Genomic DNA, 18,330 nt, shown 5'->3' with positions numbered 1-18,330 from the left:
AAACTGTGTGCAAACTGTGTGATCACATTGTCTTTGCCTATTCTTGTAGAACAGAATTTCTCCAAAAGGCAAAACACAAGGGAGGAGAGGAAAGGCTATAGTGTACAATTCAACCCAGTACCCTTCGTATTCACTTTTCTATAGCCGACTCAAGATTTTCACTTCAAAGTTTGAAGCATTTGCTCTTGATCCTGACTTGTGTTAAAATTCTGTATGATTGTGGAAACTTTCTTTGAACAAATGTCAGGTTTTTGTTGTTGGTTTTGTTACTTGTGTGTGTGGTAATTTTCTAAAAGATGAAGTTAACTTAGAGTTTATAAGGGATAAGGAGTTAAGTGAGTGATGTTTGGGTTTTTTTTCTAATTTGGGGAGAAGTTATTCAGTAGAAATGCTTGCCTCTTCTCATCCTTTATTTAAACAAATTTTGAAAAGTCCACATTTGATCATACGATTTGTCACGAGCTTCCTAACAAGTCAAAGCAGAATGAGATTTACACGCTTTTGCACCAGAAACCATTTCATGCCCCAACAGAAATGGGAATGACTCTTCTTCTCAGAAACCTTCCAAGTCAAAGTGGGAGGAGATAATCTGTAAGGAGATGTTACCTTCTCAAAAACAACCGCACATCATCCAAGGTGTGGCTGGCTTTGGCAGTTTACCAAGAGGAAACTTACTGGATTTCAAATCACCCACCAAGCCAAGCTATGCTGAAACAAAGCTTTGTTTAACTCTTGCGTTCACCAGACGAACCCTATCCACAACTGCATTTTGATTTAACGTGAACGGCAGTATTATAAGATAGAGTTAAAACTCACCCCAGCATTCAAGCTGAGATCCAGTATAAACAGATTTATGAACGTGTACTGTAATAAGGAGAGCCTGTTTACAATGGGAGATTAAATTCAAGTGTGATACAAGGAAGTGGTGGTTTCTTTTGACTAACAGGCTATGGTGAGAATACTGCAGATTCAAGTTATATAGAAACGCAATTGTAAAGAAGTACTGATATCTTAGATTTATGTGGGGTTTTGTGTGTACTGATCAAATATTCTGGTGCTAAAATAGACTAGTTTCACATAGAGAGGTGACTGAAAACTGTAACTCTGAAATTTGAGAGAAAAATTGGCTTACTTCTGCATTCCCAAATTGGAAAATGTATGTTAATAACTTAATTTTGATGATAAAAACATGAAAAATAAGTCCTTAAAATAGTGCCGAGTCAATTTTCTGATAAAGTAAATTTGTTTTCCCATTTGTGATTAAAATGACCTACAGTAAGATTTTTTTTTTTTAACTAGGTGTTAATTAAAAATATGGAAATGGATTTAAAAACCATTGCAGTTCACAGTGGAAGAATTACTAGAACTGATTTGTTCTCAGAGCCATGCCTGTTTTGAGATGTTTTTAAGATGTCTAAGTTACTGGTTGTTTTTCTGCATGATTGTTTCCAAAGCAAAATGTGATTCCAATAAAAACAGTAATTGAATTTACAGTCCACAGGACAAATTGTTGTTTTAACAGAAACTTACACACTCAGGCAAAGACTTTATGTTTTAGGGATAATAACAAAGAACACAAGCTCCCCATTTTTATGTGACCGTATATCCTGAAAAGTTTTCTAATGTAGCATATTTTTAAAAATCTCTATTGTAGTTTTTAAATTGTGTGAGCAATTTTTTTTTCCTCTTAGCTCAGAATCAATATTCTTTAGGTTGTTTGGTTTTGGTTTGTTGTTGGTTTGTTTTTTTTTTTAATGCAACCTTTTAAATGTTAGAGCAGCTTTTTTCTGTAGCATCAGCTAGGGGTGAATCGATATAGACAAACCTATTCACATCTAATGCACCTGATGACTGAGAGGAGTTTAGCGAGAGCTTGTTGCTTTGTCATTTGGTGGTGCGGGAACGTACAGAGTATGGGGCAGTTGTGTGAGGGGCTTGTCCATGACCAGTCTTGCATGGAGAAAATGCTGGTTTCAGAGGAAATGGATAGGAAGGGAAGGCTGTTCAAGAGTGGCAGCGGACAAAGGCAGGAGGTGGGACATCTCTCCAACTTGAGGCAGTGATTACACATTACTGTATCAACAGCAAAAGATTATTTTTCTGCTGTCAGACTTTCTCAGCAGGGGCTCCCAATCACTTCTTGATCCCTTTCTGTTTCAAAAGTTTCTTTCAAAGTTTTCCTGTTTTTGGGGGCATCATCTTGGTGTCTTTCTTTCACGTACATTGTACTCAGGTTTAGATGAAGCCTGAAGACTGTGCTAACCGAACTAAGAGAAATCAGGTGGGGTAACACGCAGCTCCCTAGACACATGCCTGCTCTAACCGGTGTGTACACAGCGTGAGACATGCCAGAGATAGACATACCTGCTGGAGATAGGCATGTCTACATTAGCATTTTTTGGCAGTCTTAAGGCTGACCTAAAGCCCTGTGGAACAGTAATAGTTGGTGAGACATTGCTGCATCCTGGATATAACACCTGGAAAAAACAGCCCAGGATAGTGCCAACAGCCGCCTGACTTTTACCGTACGCGCTCGCGGCTGCAGGAGGAACGTGTGGTGCTGTTAATCCCCACTGAGTTTCTACAGTGGTCCTTTGAATAAAAAAGGGAATATTTCGTATTTTCCAGCACCAGGCAAACTAGGGAGCCTGAGCGAGGAACCCAGCTTTCCTAGGTTCCCTATACTGTCAGTGGGAGAGGTAACAGGCTGTGCTTGCTGTGGTCCAGGGCAGGTATATTAAGCAATTGTTAGGTTCTTAATTTATCTTACTTGCTCTGACTCCCTCAGGAGATGCAGTCGTCTTTGCGCTTACTACAAGGATGGGTTTAGGGGGTTGACAAAGCCCCTAAAGCAGGTGTGAGAATACCATCCCCCTAAGCAATTTAATTCTTATAGGCCATTTTGTTGCCAAAGGCATGTGCTCTCATGCAAATTGATTTTCTGAGAGTATGAGACTGCAGCAAGTCTTTATAAAATGTATGAAGCCTCCTCCCAGAAAGAGGTACCAAAATGCACCTGGCCAAGTATGCCTTCACATTTTTATCATAAAGTTTTCAGCATTCATATGAGATCTTTCCTGATTAAATGATTTGGAAAAAGAGATGTACAACAAGAAAATGTAAAGCTCTGGCCTGATAAGGTGTATGCCACCAAAATATTATACTGCCTGTTGTGCATTGGGTTCAACAGAACTTACTTTTATGGTCTTATAATTGATCACATGACTAATAAAAAAAAAGCCTTGCTTTTTTTTAATCTTTGTAGATCCAGCTAGGTGGTTACTGTGGGAAAGGTTCTTGTGGTTTTTTGGGGGGTTTTTTAATGTCTTTAGATCCCTGTTGAGTATAACTGTACAACCAGAATCGGAGCTGCCTGCTCTTTGCTTCTTTTTATGGGCCCCCTTGAAATGGAAAGGGGGGCTGGCACTTTGAAGACGCCTGACATGCAAGAGTTGCACTTTCAGGTACTGAAAAAAAATCCTTCACCCCTCCTCAGAATCTGTATGCATTGTTTTTAAAAGGGATTTGTTAATCTCAAGCATTTAAAATGGTGAGACAGATCCCAAAAAATCATGAGACTTGCTTAAAAATAATTGTTGTTTGGTTCCTTTTGCTTGCAGTCTAGTTTTTGAGCTTTCAAGATTTATGTTTTCAATCTTTCCTCTGCAACCATAAGAGCTAGACACTAACTTCATTTTTAAATGAAAGCTGAGATTCTCTTGTAATCCCATAACTCTAGGAGATTTGGCAATGCTAAACACAATGTGAATTTAGAGTGACCATTCCAAGGTGAATCATTTAGTGATATGCCCTCAGCATGAAATCCCAAAAGGGGATTTTTTTTTTTTTTTATGTCTCCTATTTTGTGTTTCTAAATAATCTGCGAATTGGCAGTAATAATTGGAAGCTTGGTAAAAGCAGAAGTAGATGACTACAGCCCAGTAAAATCAGTATTTATTTTTTTCTGCTATGTTAGGATATTCTTACAGAATCTAGGTATTGAGGGCATTCTGCATTAAGATATCTCTAGAGAGGAAGGCTTTGGTTGTTTTTGTAGAAGCACCCTTTTCTACTCAGTCGAGCATTAAAATTGGCAGCAGTTCCTGGAGTAGCAAGAAAATTGTGGTTGTTGCCCTCATATAGTTACTGAAAACAGTAAGAGGATATGTAAAAGCTTTAACTCCAAGGAAAAATATTTATAACTGTGACAGTGTGTTTCCTTACAGTAATTTATGGGCAAAATGTAGGAAAGGAGGAACACAAGCTATAAATAATATTCTGTATGTAAACATAATGGCAGTAGCAAATTCTTTTTATTTAAAAATTAATATTGATGTTCATTAATATAAATTACCACATTTCAGATGACTCTGATGTCCTTGAGGCCAGATGTCACTGCCTGATTTACAGCTTCCTGGGGGGAGGAGTAGATCCTGTTTTGTCAATGTAGGCACCAAATTGCTGCAGATAGCTATTTTGGACTAGATTAATTACTGATGTATTGTCAACAAAGTTGATTCACATCTCAGCTCAGAAACATGGAAAACTCTCTTTAAAGCATGTTAACTTGAATTCTGAAATGCAGGAAAAAGAGCATAAAGTATACCTTTGACTTACTGAACTTTTGTCTGATTTAAGGAATAGTGGTTTGAAAACCCCTGCCCAGGAACATGCACACAAAATTTCCATGTACATCATTACCAACTGGGGAACATACTTCAGAGGCCAACTTTAGTCCCTCATTGATCTTAATTCTGCTTTAAATATTAATACAAACGTGTACGGTGATGGCGTTCAGAAGGAAGCTCTGCCATCTTAGTCACACTGCACAGATCATACATCTGGATTAAGTTTTTGAGTGCTTCATCATATCCTGCAGTCCTTTGGACCTTATGTATAGCATTGCTGCAAAACAGGATGGCAAATGTATTTGTAGAGCTATCAGCAGCCTCCCAGAAACCTCCTCACCTGTGAGCACGCTGGTGGGCGATGCCTTAGAAGTCATATAGGGTGGATTTGTTGTGTTTGCATCTGCTGGCAGGTTAAACAGGGGTGGGGGGGGAAGACAGGATGGTTTGAGTCAGTGTGAGACAGTGCATCTCTGTCCATTAGTTATTCATTCAAATTCAGCCACATGAAATACAGGCAGCTAACAACCGTATCTTGTAAATGCCTTTTATTCCAGCAACTGAAATTCAGCGCATTTGTAGGTGTGCAGCTGGGCATGCTTAGCATGAATGGCAAACTAATGTAAATCCTGTAATAAATATTTTGGTTCGTAGCAAATCTTGCATATGATCATATGTAAGAGAGAAGTCTGTGCAGGTCTCTGGTAGCATAAGGTCCTTTGGCATACAATTAGAAACTACACAGATGATATGAATATAGAAAATAATACACAAGGAACACCCTTTTTTAAATGCATCTGTCATTCATATAAAATCAAATCATTATCCATTGAAAGGCCATTGAAAGGCTTTGAAAGATGTTACAAGGCTTTAGAAATGGTCCATACTGAACGTGGGATATTTTTTCCAATCCTGATAAATAATTATTTTTCTATGTTTGGTAAGATTAGCTACAGAGAATTTATGTTAAGACTCTGTGGAGAGGAGTACCGAATTTCAGATAATATTAAGCTAAGTGATTTTAAAATGTTTCTGTGATACAAAAGCCTTGTATCAGAGGCAAATACACCACCCCCTCAGTCTCTTTTCTCATTTATGAAATAAGTAAGCATAAACTATAAATTCTAATTTTCAGCAAGTATGTTAGTAAATCCAAACTGACCTTGACCTTAGCTTTGCTAATTTCCAAACTCTGATATTTATTCCCCGAATAGATTGTTTCCTTCATACCACATACATAAATACTGCAAACCTTTCCAATGACTTGAATTAGAGTGTAAGTAAATAACTGGTTTTAATCTACATAATATTTTGAGAGCAGACGTTCTGTGCTATGACTATTAAGATATACCCAGCAGCCATTTGTATAATACTAAAACCTCTTACATACATTATTAAAAGTAATGCTATCAGCCAGGGCTTGTTTTATGCCACAGAAACTTAAATAATAAAATACAGCGTGGATAAAATCTGCAATAATAATAACTTAAGCAAAATTAATTTAAGTAACAGATAACATCTGGGGGAAAATGTAATGGTATATTGGTAAGTTATGCAAAGCTAATTTTATAATAACTACCACATCTGTGGAACTCGTTTATTAGAATGCTTTACCAATCTTCTTTCCTGCCATTATTCTGTTTTAGAAATTTTCCTGTATACTATTTTATTGTCTTTGCTCTGCCTACATTTGTAAAAAGGTAATTTGCTAGCTCTCAACAACAAGAAAAGTATGTGGGTTTATGTAGAGAACAACATGACACTTTTTATACTTACCTCTCTTTATGCACAATTTTACTAGCAAGAATTCCAGAGAAAAATTGTGGCATGGGGCTGTACATTGAGAGCAATGTTTGAACACCAGCTACAGTCCTCAGCTGTGACTACGCCAAGGGTGGGGTGGGAAAGTAAAGGTGGCGCTGAGTATTTCCCGCGTTAACCTCTGCTGAATGTTAGAGCAGCCTCTAGCCTGCTCTAATTTGTCCAGGTTCAAGTGGCCTTTTGGCACCCCACCGCACCTAGGAATTAGTAAGACTATTGCATTTACCTTCTGCTCCCTCCAGTCTCTTTCAGAGCACCCTTGTATCGGCAGCTGACACTGATACGCCCTCTACATTTGTGCAATTGCCTTACGATTTCTTTATGTTTGAATTCTCATGGACCCATTGGACCGCAATGTGCAGGAAAATATTGCCAATTAATTTTAAGGCATTATCATCTTGCCAAACTGTTTCTCACATTTCGATAGTTATATTGATTCAAGAGGACACTTTGAGTAATACATCTTTGTCATAGTGAATAATGCTCACATAATGACAAATCTTCAGGAATTAAAAAAAGGAGGATGGATTTTTTAATGTAGGTCAGTGGAAGTAATTCACCATAAATTTACTCAGACTTCAGGAACTAGCAACGTTTTTTAAAGCCACTGTACCTGTGTAAAACTTACTGTGTCTCCTTCTCTGTTTTTAAATAGATTTTACTACAGAGCCATTGGTGCTATTAAACATGAGGTTTTGTTCAAAGGAAATACAAAGACTTAATTGTATTTTTTAAAGGAAAGTATTGCATCAGAAGGATTCATTTAAATACGTTTGTTGGCTTCGGGCGTTCACCGCAATTCATTCATTCTAATTTTCCCCTGGACTTGTTAAGGACACAATGTATAGGAAGGAGCAATGCAGAATGGCATTTTTAGGTCACTATATCTTGGCTGTAAACTGTAGTACTGCTCGTAAACTTATTATTACTAAACAAAATACTTCATATTCTAGATTGAAGTTTCACAGTCTTTTAAAAAAACTTTTGGCTGAATGTTGAGACTATTATGGCTCATTAAAGAGGCTGGTTCTGCTGTAATTTAGTTATTTCTTAATGATCCAAGGGTTATTATTAGACACGGAACAGATGAGTAAAGAATGGTTCTCTTTAAAAGGACGCAGTGAAGTAAAAATATTATTCTAAAACAGAACCTCTGGAAATCTTATCCATGCTACAAAAATGTATTTGATCAGCCAGGAATTGATTTTAAAAACCCGGTCCAGTTTTTTTACATTATTTCATTTTTTGAAATTTGGTCTGGAGGGTATAAATGGAATAATGATTTAATCTAAATAAAGAAAATATTTTGAGTGAATAGTTAAATAACTAACCAAAAAAATGTTATTTTAAAGAAGCAGAAAGTAATTGTGAATTCTCATGCAATTCAGCTAATATTTTTAATAAGAAAATACAAGGTAAGAAATCAGAGAAAATGGAAATATTTGCTAAATCAAAAGAGCTCTAGTTTAAAAAAAAATAGAATTTGAAAACAAACCTTTTTATTTTAGAAAAAATAACATTTAGCTCAACTTAAGGCTTTTTCATTTTGATGCAAAAACTAAACTTTCTGACTATTCCTTTTGTGAGTCTGTAGGCACTAGCACAGTGCTGTAAAATTTGAGACAGAAGTGATGCAGAAAAATGCTTCTATAAAATCTGGTTTTCTCCTTACTTAAATTCTGGAAACCTTTCTGTCAGCCTTTTGGGTTCTTATAAACATGGGCTAATACTGTCTACCTTTTTTAGCGAGCTCACGCATGACAGGGAATCTTGAAGATAATGACAGAGTCCAAACATAACTTCTGAAAAGCTTTTAGGACTACAAAAGAGATTTTTAATGCAATGAAGTCCAATGGCTAGGTCTCACTGTTTATTTTCAATTGTTGCTATCACTTTTGCAAATGTATAAGAACCTTTAATATCTCCAGCATGTTTAGCTGTACCAAGTAACTAAATAAACCAAACATCAACCTAGCTATGATTTCAAAGGTATGAGGAAATTAATTTATGGGAGCTGCAATTACCCTGATGTGAATTAATGTAGTTGACTTACACCATCCAAGCAAAATCATGTTTGTAATAGCTGACTCAGAACTGGAACATCTGCCTGGTATTCTTGGTGGGAGCTTCCCGTTGTAGAGGCCCCAAACATACCATTGTAGTATTATATCCAGTTCCTTGCTTGTTCAAAAATGCCTTTTGTCACCCTATTTGGCATGTATGTTCTGTCATCGATTTAAAAAAAAAAAAAAAACACCACAAAACTTTGTCCCTTTAGAGGACGCAGGGCCGCCTTCTGCATCACTTGCGAGAGCCCGAGCAAGGACTAGGTGCTACTTCCAGCTACTCCGGAGGGGGAAAAGCCATTTCCTTGTCAGAGCATTCCTGGAGCTGCAGTTCACACGCCAGCAGAATACCAGTGTGGTTCCCATGTTCACAGGAAAGAGAAATGGGAGCAAGTTGATGAAGCAGCAAAACTTGGACCGTCAGCAATTCTTATAGTCACATATTAAAATATTTTTCTTAGGGCCTTATTGGATACAGTGTCACTACAACTTTACTCCAGCTGACTCCTTTGAAAGAATACCCTGATGGTCAGCTGGGCCCTTTAATTCCAAAATGCAACAAGATCCCTGTTCAGAAGTGACAAATTTGCATTGGGAAGACTGCATGTTACCCAAGCTTTGTGTTTTCTAAACTTAATTATCCACATGAGTAAGAAGCTGTAGTGTTATGAAATTATGAAAATCATCTGTTCTTTCCAAGTATTATAAAGAGGGCCTCTTGAGATGCAGCTAGAAATTAAAGCTGATCTATAATCATTTTCAGCATGCTTTTCAGTTCTGAGCACCTGGATAGTAACAAAAAAGGTATTGTTTTTTGTTGTTTGCCAGCCATTTCATTTCCATTAAAAAAATTCTGCAGTAAACCTCTGAGCAATAATTAAACCTGAATTACCTTTTTTTTTTTTTTTTTAATACTGCCAGTGTGTGACGGAACTTGCGCAACCTGCAGTTCCCCCCTTCCCTGCTCTGCTGGAAGAAGGCATACCTTCGGATATCCATTCGTCATTCATAATATCACCAACAGCTGCAGAGACAGAATCTAAGGTACAGAGGTTTGTTCCTTTTTTTTTTTTTTAAAGCTATTTTTCTATGAGTCTTCTACCTCATTTATTCCCATTGGATCCCAGTCACTAATGGCATTTATTCCCCCAGAATATAGCATGCATTCTCTTCTAAGATTGAACGAAGTTGCTTTTAATGCATTAGTCAGTCAACAGAGGGCATCTGAGTCCGCACCTCTGCACTCTTTCCCCATGCGACCTCAGGATCTGCCTGGCCTGGGCAGTGAAAGAGAGGCACTGACGGTCTCTGTCAGAGCAGGAGTTCTCAAAAGCAGGTTTCATGTATTGTTGCGTGTCTTTGGGCTGACGGTGTTTGGTCTTGTAGAGAGCAGGAGGATGTTCTAACTCACGTATTTCTTGTGGTTGGTTGCTGCTAGGGGTCTGATCGAGAGGGTTACCTGGAAGAGCCCTGTCCAGAGGTAGAGTCCTTCGAGGCAGATGCTGTGGCTGGTGTCACTGCTGAAGATCAGAAGGCTGCAGTGGGTGAAATCCCAAATGAAATTATTGGCAACCTTGAGGTACTATTACTAGAAAGCTATTCACTAATTCTGTCTATGGTTAATTAGCTAGCTCAGCCTTAATGAATATAAACTGTATTCATGCTGAAGCTGGCAAAAAGCACATCCATATGCTGTAAAAATGTGAATTAACCTCTATAAATAACTCCTAGTTTAGTCAGCTTACATGTGATAAGATAAAAAGTATTCAGTAATATAACAACATATACCTTCAGCATTACTATATGTTAAGAAACATGGGCCAAATCCTGCTCTAGGTGATGTCAGTGATAAAATTCCTTTTCGGGGCTTCAGGATCAGCTGCTGTGATGGAGCATATGCAATGTGTGCTTAATACAAATTGTTAGATGCATCTATGTTAGATATTCTTCAATCTGTGTAAGAAATAACATGTTTATGCCAATTCTAGACTTCCGTTGGTAGGTGCATAACTATACAAGAGTTGCCTTAATGGAACAGATCAGGTTTCAGTATGTGATCTGCAGGCTCCGAGGAGTCCATGAGTCCTTTCCATGAGGTTCATGAAGGGGAAGGAAGCTATTGTCAGTGGACTTAAATTTCTTGTAGGGTGATCTGCTTCTCTACAGAGAGGTCTGTAAATTGAAACATGTGGAAAGCCACCAGAGTAGATCATTGTTATTTTATAAACTGCTCCCTCAAGCATATGAAATTATTGAAAGCAAACCAGCTAGGACTCAGTTCCAGCCAGGAACTGGTAGAATGTGGTCTTGTTTGCCACAACCAGGTGGCATTGGGCACTTTAAACTTTTGATGCAGCACGTTGGACATTGTTGACCAAGCAGCAGTTTATTAAATATCTGATATTGTCTGAAAATAATGTGATATTGATAAATTGCTTTACATGGATTATGTATGAATGAGGAATATAAATTGGAATAATGATGTCATCATTAAATTGGAATAATGATGTCATCATTAAATCTACCTATATGCTTTCATATTCCATTTCAACATGTCTTTAGAAACAGGAGGGAACCTGGCCTATGTTGTCTTATTCCTGTCCCTACCTACAGAAAAAATGAAATGCCGGGTTTTCGCTTGACCTTGATTTCCTTAGCGTCAGTCTAAGAGCTTTTTTTCTTCACAAAAACTGCACAGATTAGAAAAATGCTTTTTTCCTTCTTCTTTTGCAACTCTGGTTACATACACAGAAAATAATTTCCTTTTCATTTTTAAAAGTCCTCCACCAATATATCACCTGATTTCTCAGTTTGTTGACTTCTGAGGTAATCTTATCATTAGATTTTTACCTGATACATGGTCAAATTCATACCGTTTTGTTGTTACGTGTGAACTGTGATTTCACAATCTGCATTACATCTCTAGGGGACATAAGGCATCTCTTGCTCTAGTTGAGTCTAGAAAATAACTTCTAGTCTGAAATTACAGTGCTGACACTCAGCGATCACAACAGCAGCCATAGTGACTACGGTGGCAGCTGATTTTCACTGGAGGTAGAATCGGAGAAAGAGGGATATAAAAACTGGAGAAGAAAAGGCAGCTGGGGTGGCTGGGAGAGGATTAGCCCGGAGGATCAGTGTTCCACAGCAAAAGCAGCTAAGTTTACATATAATGTAAAGGGATACATACTTGTTGACGCTTGAGGATGGATTGAATATGGTGAAGGCCATCTCTAAAGATAGAAAGTTGAGGTAGAAATTCCAGCTTTTTGATGCTAATCTGAGCTACTGAGAAAATTGAAAACATTTTAGCTGTGGTTATCCATTGATAGGTTGCAGTATAGCATTAATAGGGATTTCTAGGACTGGCAAGCCAAAAAGTTCCTAAAAGGGCAAGTTACTGCAAGCTTTTCTGGGCCAAATCCATTCACTTTATCAAAATTACGTGAAGTCCATTAGAATGTAACTCAAAGTTTTGCATCAGTTTATGTGGAGTCTGTAAAGGGCCTTTAAGCCTGTTCCAGTTGTTTGGACAAAACTTTGTGACTCTTGGAAAGACTGTCATTGTACTCCTTCCATTTCTCATATATTTTTGCAGTGATGAATGCTGATATTGAGAAATATATATAAATTCCCCACAAACCCCCAGTATTTGTGGCCTTTTTTCTAGTGATCCCACATTTCCAAATGTATAGAATTATAAACTGCTACGGATTATCACTGCCAAAGATTTCACTAAAATATGTCCCAACCCTAGTACCTTCCCCACAAATGTTAGTTTGCAAATTAAGCACTCAGTGCCTACAGCAGTCTGGATTTCCAGAGTGAGATACACATTCATAATTGTGTTTGTAATTAAGGAAGACAAGCAACATCACAGAAATATGTTTTTTTATTGTTCATTTTCAGTAATGCTTTCTAATTCCAGCAGTGTTTCAATAAAACGTATTACACTAGAGCACAAACATCTGCAGCAAAGGAAAACAGTGGCAACAACCAAATCCCAACGCAATTTTTCTGATTTGGTGTTTATTGGTAAAGGCTGTCTGAGAATACAGGCAAATTAGCCTATCTCCCAAGACAAGGTTACGTGAGAAATGGCTGTCCCAGATCACTTCCTGTTCATGGCAGTCATACCGTGCATCGGGATTGTGCGCAGTAATATGATAAAGTGTTATCACGTAAGTACAGGCTGAAACACCGTTATGTCTGCAAAACAGGAAGGTGTGTAGGATAATGTCTGTCTTACTGCACTACAGCGTGTCAAAACCACAAAGACAATGTGCAGCCTAAGATAGCTCCGTCGCAACCACTTTTTTCTTCTGATTTTCTTCACAGGCAGAGATAAATGAAAAGCTGCAAATGCAAGAAGAAGCTGATACTTTGAGAACAGAAAAATTAAAAAGTCCTAAATAGCCAGATAAGAAAGGTGGTGTTGAATTTTACAGAAATTGGACAATAGGGGATGGTGCGCACAGAAGACTGGCTCCCTGCCTGAACGTAATTATTTTTGTATAAAGGAAAATGGTTCTCTTAACATTTACCTGGAAATAGTTCATCCCAGTTCCTCAGATTTACTGTGTTCTGCCAGTGTTGTTATTTAGTTTAGACTTAAGTAGTAGATTATAAACGGAAGGATATGTAATTAAAACATGTTGAAGTTCAGTTTATTTCTGAATAGTAATCCTAATTTTTAAAAAAATCGCTGTAGTTTCATTCTCTTTCCTTTGTCCAGTTGTGAAATATGTAACAGTTTCTGCTTTACACCTATGGCTTTTTTCAGGCAATTTTGGTAGAAGGAGAATACATAGAGAGAAAACATCATTTTGAGGCACTGCAGATATAATAAGGAGAGAACTTAATTAACATGTAATTACACACTTTTCACTTCAGTTATTCATTAATAATATATGTTATTTCATTTTAAATTGCTTCCTAAGCTTTAAAACAGATTTAATGTCTGACACTTCTTTGTTTCCGCCATATTAAAAATGCATACATGAAGAGTTTGCACTTTTACAGTATTCCCAAGAAGAGTTCCTTTTGATTTCCCTGGAAACTTTTCTGGAATGCGTGTAACCTTTCATCTGAGAACGTTTCCATGTTTTGTCAGACATTATAGAAACTCAAGAGGAATCTAACCAAATAAACGACCTCAGAAGAACCGGTTTAACATCTATGTTTCCAGATCGTAGCCTGTACCAATTGTTGTGCCCTAGAAAGCGTGCTGGGCACGAGTCCCGCTCCCGAGCGCGAAGGCTGGATTGGATTGCCTGTTTAGTGGAGTATTTGAGGAACAGAGTGCTTTACTCATTACAACTTCGTATTTGTTTCCCAGTAAGTAGAAAGTTAAGTTTTGTTTCCTCCCATCCCCGTTTCTGATGGTGGCGATGCGAAGGTTCGCAAGCCGGGCTCAGCGCGGTCAGAAGGGGAGAACAGCCTGCCGCCCTCTTCCCGGGGCCGGCGCGCCCGGCGGGCGGGGCGGCTGCGCGGGGAGCCGCGGCCACGGCCAGCAGGGGGCGCTGCCTGCACGCCCGTCGGCCGGGCGCGGTCCCGCGGCTGCGCGCGGGGAGCGCGCCTCGGGGGCGGGCAGCGGGCGCGCGCCAGGCGGTGCCGCGAGGTGTGAGGGGGCGGGGCTGCCCGCGCTCAGGCCTCGGGAAAAGTTCTCCCGCGGAGCGGGGCCGGGGGGCGGGAGCTCCCGGGGGCTCTGCCGAGTGTTCCTGGCCGGCCCGGCCCGCGCGGGCCGGCAGGTCAGCGAGAGCGTCCCCCCGGCTGCTAAAAGCGAGCTGGTCTGCTGTGAACGCTGGGGGGATCCACGCAGAATTACTAGTCCTACCTTTAAAACAGTCCTTTGAAAATATGTTAGTCTTTTACAATTGTTGAGCTTCCCGGTTGTGTTCTTTGTTGTTTTATCGCTTTGAAATACGATTTTTTTCGTCACCAGAACTTTCTGAAATCAAAATGTCCTTTATTTTGATACATAAATTCATCTCCCAACACGTTATGCTAATGTCACAAGTTTCCCTGGTTTTGAACTCAAAGGTGGGAACAGAACTTCTGAAGAGAGCTGTCCGTATGAAAAAAAAAAAAGAGTATTTTAAATACTTTTTAGTGAAAATGTGTTATTGGCAATTTAGCATTGTTTAGCACTTCAGACTTAAATCTGAAGACTACAACATTCCTGCTATAGCGCTAAGCAGCGAGGGACTATGATTTATGTTAAGACCAATGCTAAACAAAGGCTTTTGCCCATATCTCTTCCTCCCTCTCTCAGATTTTGTAGAACCTCTGGAAAATTTTACAGTGCTTTGAAGATGAGAAATTGTATATGAACATCAGGTATTACTGCAATGATTTGTTAGCATTCAGTCTTAGTACATATGCATAACAGCTGAGGTATTGCAGAAATCCAAAGTGAAGTTCAAATCCCACAAACCATGTTTGTAACTATCTTTCTGCTGAAGTAAATAATGCTACCAATAAAAATAGCCCCAGGGATTTTTTGGGAGTGGGAGGGAGGATGGTTAGGAGGCTGAAGAAGGGAAGATGAGTAAAAGGTAGACATAACGTGTCTCTAAGCAGTCAGAGTGCGTGTTCTGACACAGCATATGAACATCAAATTGAAGAATCCTTTAATGTCTTCAGAATGTTAATATGAAATGCAAAACGTCATGCTTTGGATAGATGGGTAGGAACAGAATGTTCAGATGCAATATGGTGCATTAAGAACAGTCTCCATTCTGCATTCCTGGCTTTTCCATTGGTTTAAATCAGGCTTGCTGTTTCTCAGGTCTCTCGTGTCATGTTGAGTTACTGCTATAGTCATCTCTAAAAATAATTATGCCGTCATTCCTGGGACCTACAGTTGACGCTTTGGTATATTTGGTACAACAATCTTTGATTTTTTTTTTTTTTTTTTTTTTTTTGCGACACTGTTGATGTAACATAGTTCTTTACAATACGCATACTTAACGTAGTTCCTAACGGGTTCCCACCCTACAGAGCTTTCAATTTAAATCAGACCGGAAAGGAAGGAAAGAGGTGTTATGTTCTACCTTGTCTGTCAGAGAAGTGGTGGTTTTCCAGGGCATGGAGGACAGGTGAAACACTATAGTTTTTCCTATATAAGGTATAATATTGATGCTTTTTAGCATCTTCATGATAAAATCCTGGTCTTTACTAGGATTTTATAATGAGACAGTGAACAATTAATAATTATTCTGTAGTAAAAGAAAAGCTCTATTTTCAGGCAGTGCTTTCCTGCATTATACTGGCAGAGTGATGGAAGTTTAGAAGAGGTGGAAAGCAGTTTTTCTAGTAAGAAGCTGGCCTGAAAAAGATGGGAAAGGAGACAAAAAGAGAAAACAGTTTTTTACCTGTTTCATTGTTGTTTGCCGTGACCTTCTCTTCTCAAGCCTTGCTTCTCTTCTGTGCCAAAACTTGATTTGAATTTGAAGATTACCACATTGTTTCCTTCCTAAAATTGTAACTGGCATTCCTAGAAAATTTGCTTTCCCAGAAAAGCCACTGTGCGTAGGCTTCAAATTCAGCTTTTCACAAGTGAGAAAAAGACATTTTCTTCAATAACCTACACTGCCAACCTGACCACAAAACGTGTGTGTTAGTCCATTTAAATCAGACTCTTAAGCACATGCTTCTGTTGACCACCAAAACACATTTATCCAGGTGTACATATCATACTTATTTGAAAAGCCTCCAGAGCATAGGTTTGAGCCCTGGGTTATCCCGGGCAAACCCAGAAGTGTGTAGAAGAGAGCTGTAGAAGAGAGCTGTAACATGGCGTGTACATGGCAGGGCTGGTAAAGAATTCACAGCTAACACCTATGGATTTACTGGGGTGTGAAAGGGATGTTTGTACACTTATTAGCACCAGTCAGTGTGGCATGTCGCGCAGCAGCGAGAGGTACTGCAGGTAACTGGACAATTCACCCTCTTTCCTCTCCCTCCTCCTTCATCTTAGGATGGTGTTATACCTGCCCCTGCCACAGCGTGCAACCACATAGCTCTCCTGTATGCTGGCGGCCTAGGGAGGGTAGCGTTTGAGGTGAAACCTCCACTTCTCTGCCATCGCTCACAAGGAAGTGACAGCACTGACAAAACACGCAGGCAGCGTTGCTTGCCATGAGCAACTCAAAACTGAATGTAACATTTCAGCCCATTTTGTTGTGGCACTTCGAGTGTGCAGAGCAAGCTTCAGGCTCCAGCAGTTGTGGATTCAGATTACATGTACGTGACAAAAAAAGGAAAAAAAAATCAAAGGATAGTTGCAGTGATTCATGTAATTGAGAGTCCCATTCAGATGCATAGCATTAAACAGAACTTGACATTATTAATACTGCAGAAAGAACAGAACGTAAAATACTTCCAGGGTAGAAACAGCCTGACTTTTTACGTAGTTGACTTAGTAGCCCACTGCTTTAAAGCTTGCACTGTCACTGTCACAACAAAGACAGAATTAAACATGAGGTTTGTGTTCATATAGAATTCTGCACTCACAGTGCTGCCTAGGCCTGATGATAGTTATACGTATTTTCCATATTTACGCACCTGATTCAAAGAACAAAAAAGGAAAAGGTGAGTTGCTACAAGCGCCCCGGCCAGGTGGAGTAGGGGAAGCAAGAGGGGAGACCTGTGGCCTGACAGAAGGAGATGGTTTTGAGGCTGCGAGCAAAAATGGTCCATAACAGTTATTCACCTAAAACAAGTATAGTCCTTCTCTGCTCCTGGAAAAAGGCTACTGGAGCTGTATCAGTTTGGGATGCTGATGTGGATGGTGATTCATGCTGGGAGCCTCTGCAGGGTGCTCTGAAGCACCTTCTAGATGATGAGCCAGTTCCTCCAGTGACTGCAAAGGCAGCCTCGGGATTTCTCCTCCTTCCAATGAGGTTAGTCTATATGAATATTTCAAAGTTTTCATTTAGCTCTTTTTAACTCTTTCTGAAGATGTCTCATACAACACCTTCTTAAAATTTGAACATTACATCTTTTAAACTCCAACCAACACAATTTTCTTGTCTAAACAGTCTATTTTTATGATTGCATTAATTATAGTGTAAGAAATGTCATGTCAGGACAGAACAGGATCCAAGTGTCCCAGGGTCCTTCCTTTGGCATTGGCTATGGGAGGTGCTTAGGGAAGAGTATAGGAACGTGGCACCCTGAAAGCGACCCCCACATGAAGGCATACCCTTCCATTGATCAGTGCTTTAGAAACTTGTGGAGCCAAAGTATGCACCCAGACTCAACAGTGGTTTGAAATCAGAGGATATCTCCTTCATGAATTTGTCTAGTCCTTGTTTGACCTCAGTTGTACTCCTGGCCACCATACTGTTTCATGGCAATAAGTTCCACACTTTAATTTTGTGTTGTTGATTAACCCCAGCTGGAACGGATACGGGAAGCTCAAGATTACTCATCTCAGAGGCTCTCAAGGTCCTCAGTTTTATTGGTTGCTTCTGTGTGTTGAGGTGGTGTAAGTGGTTAACCACGAAGACGCTGACTTTTCTTGTACACCAGGAGCAGCTGAGATCCAGGTAAGAGAAAGCATGTGGTGTTCTCTGCAAGACCAAGCCTAAATTTCTGCCACCTGCCCTGTTACTTTTTGTCATTTCTTTTTGTGCCATATCTAACTTAGAATATAATCTTCCTGAGCAGACATGCATCAGTCAATCTTTATTTGTGTGTAGAGGGACACACACGTGGCCCTGCCTGAACAGAAAGGTACTGCCAAAGGGAGGAAAAATGACCATCTTTGGTCTGTCAGGCAGACAGTGAATATTTTGCTGTCCTAATCA

The 18,330-nt window shown here is 39.3% G+C and overlaps 1 protein-coding gene across 1 annotated transcript in view; it reads left to right on the top strand.

Annotated features, from left to right (window-relative positions):
• CABCOCO1 (ciliary associated calcium binding coiled-coil 1) overlaps positions 1-13,701 on the top strand; it is a 54,614-nt gene extending 40,913 nt beyond the window's left edge. Inside the window, exons 6-8 of the mRNA XM_075155418.1 lie at positions 9,437-9,559; positions 9,954-10,094; positions 12,854-13,701. Coding sequence (XP_075011519.1) covers positions 9,437-9,559; positions 9,954-10,094; positions 12,854-12,931 — 342 coding nt within the window. The 3' untranslated portion in view covers positions 12,932-13,701. The remainder of the gene's footprint in view (positions 1-9,436; positions 9,560-9,953; positions 10,095-12,853) is intronic.
• The last annotated feature ends 4,629 nt before the right edge of the window (positions 13,702-18,330 follow it).

The sequence above is a fragment of the Calonectris borealis genome, chromosome 7 (genome assembly GCF_964195595.1).
Source record: "Calonectris borealis chromosome 7, bCalBor7.hap1.2, whole genome shotgun sequence".
Classification (NCBI taxonomy): domain Eukaryota; kingdom Metazoa; phylum Chordata; class Aves; order Procellariiformes; family Procellariidae; genus Calonectris; species Calonectris borealis.
This window is presented reverse-complemented; position numbering and strand designations above follow the sequence as displayed.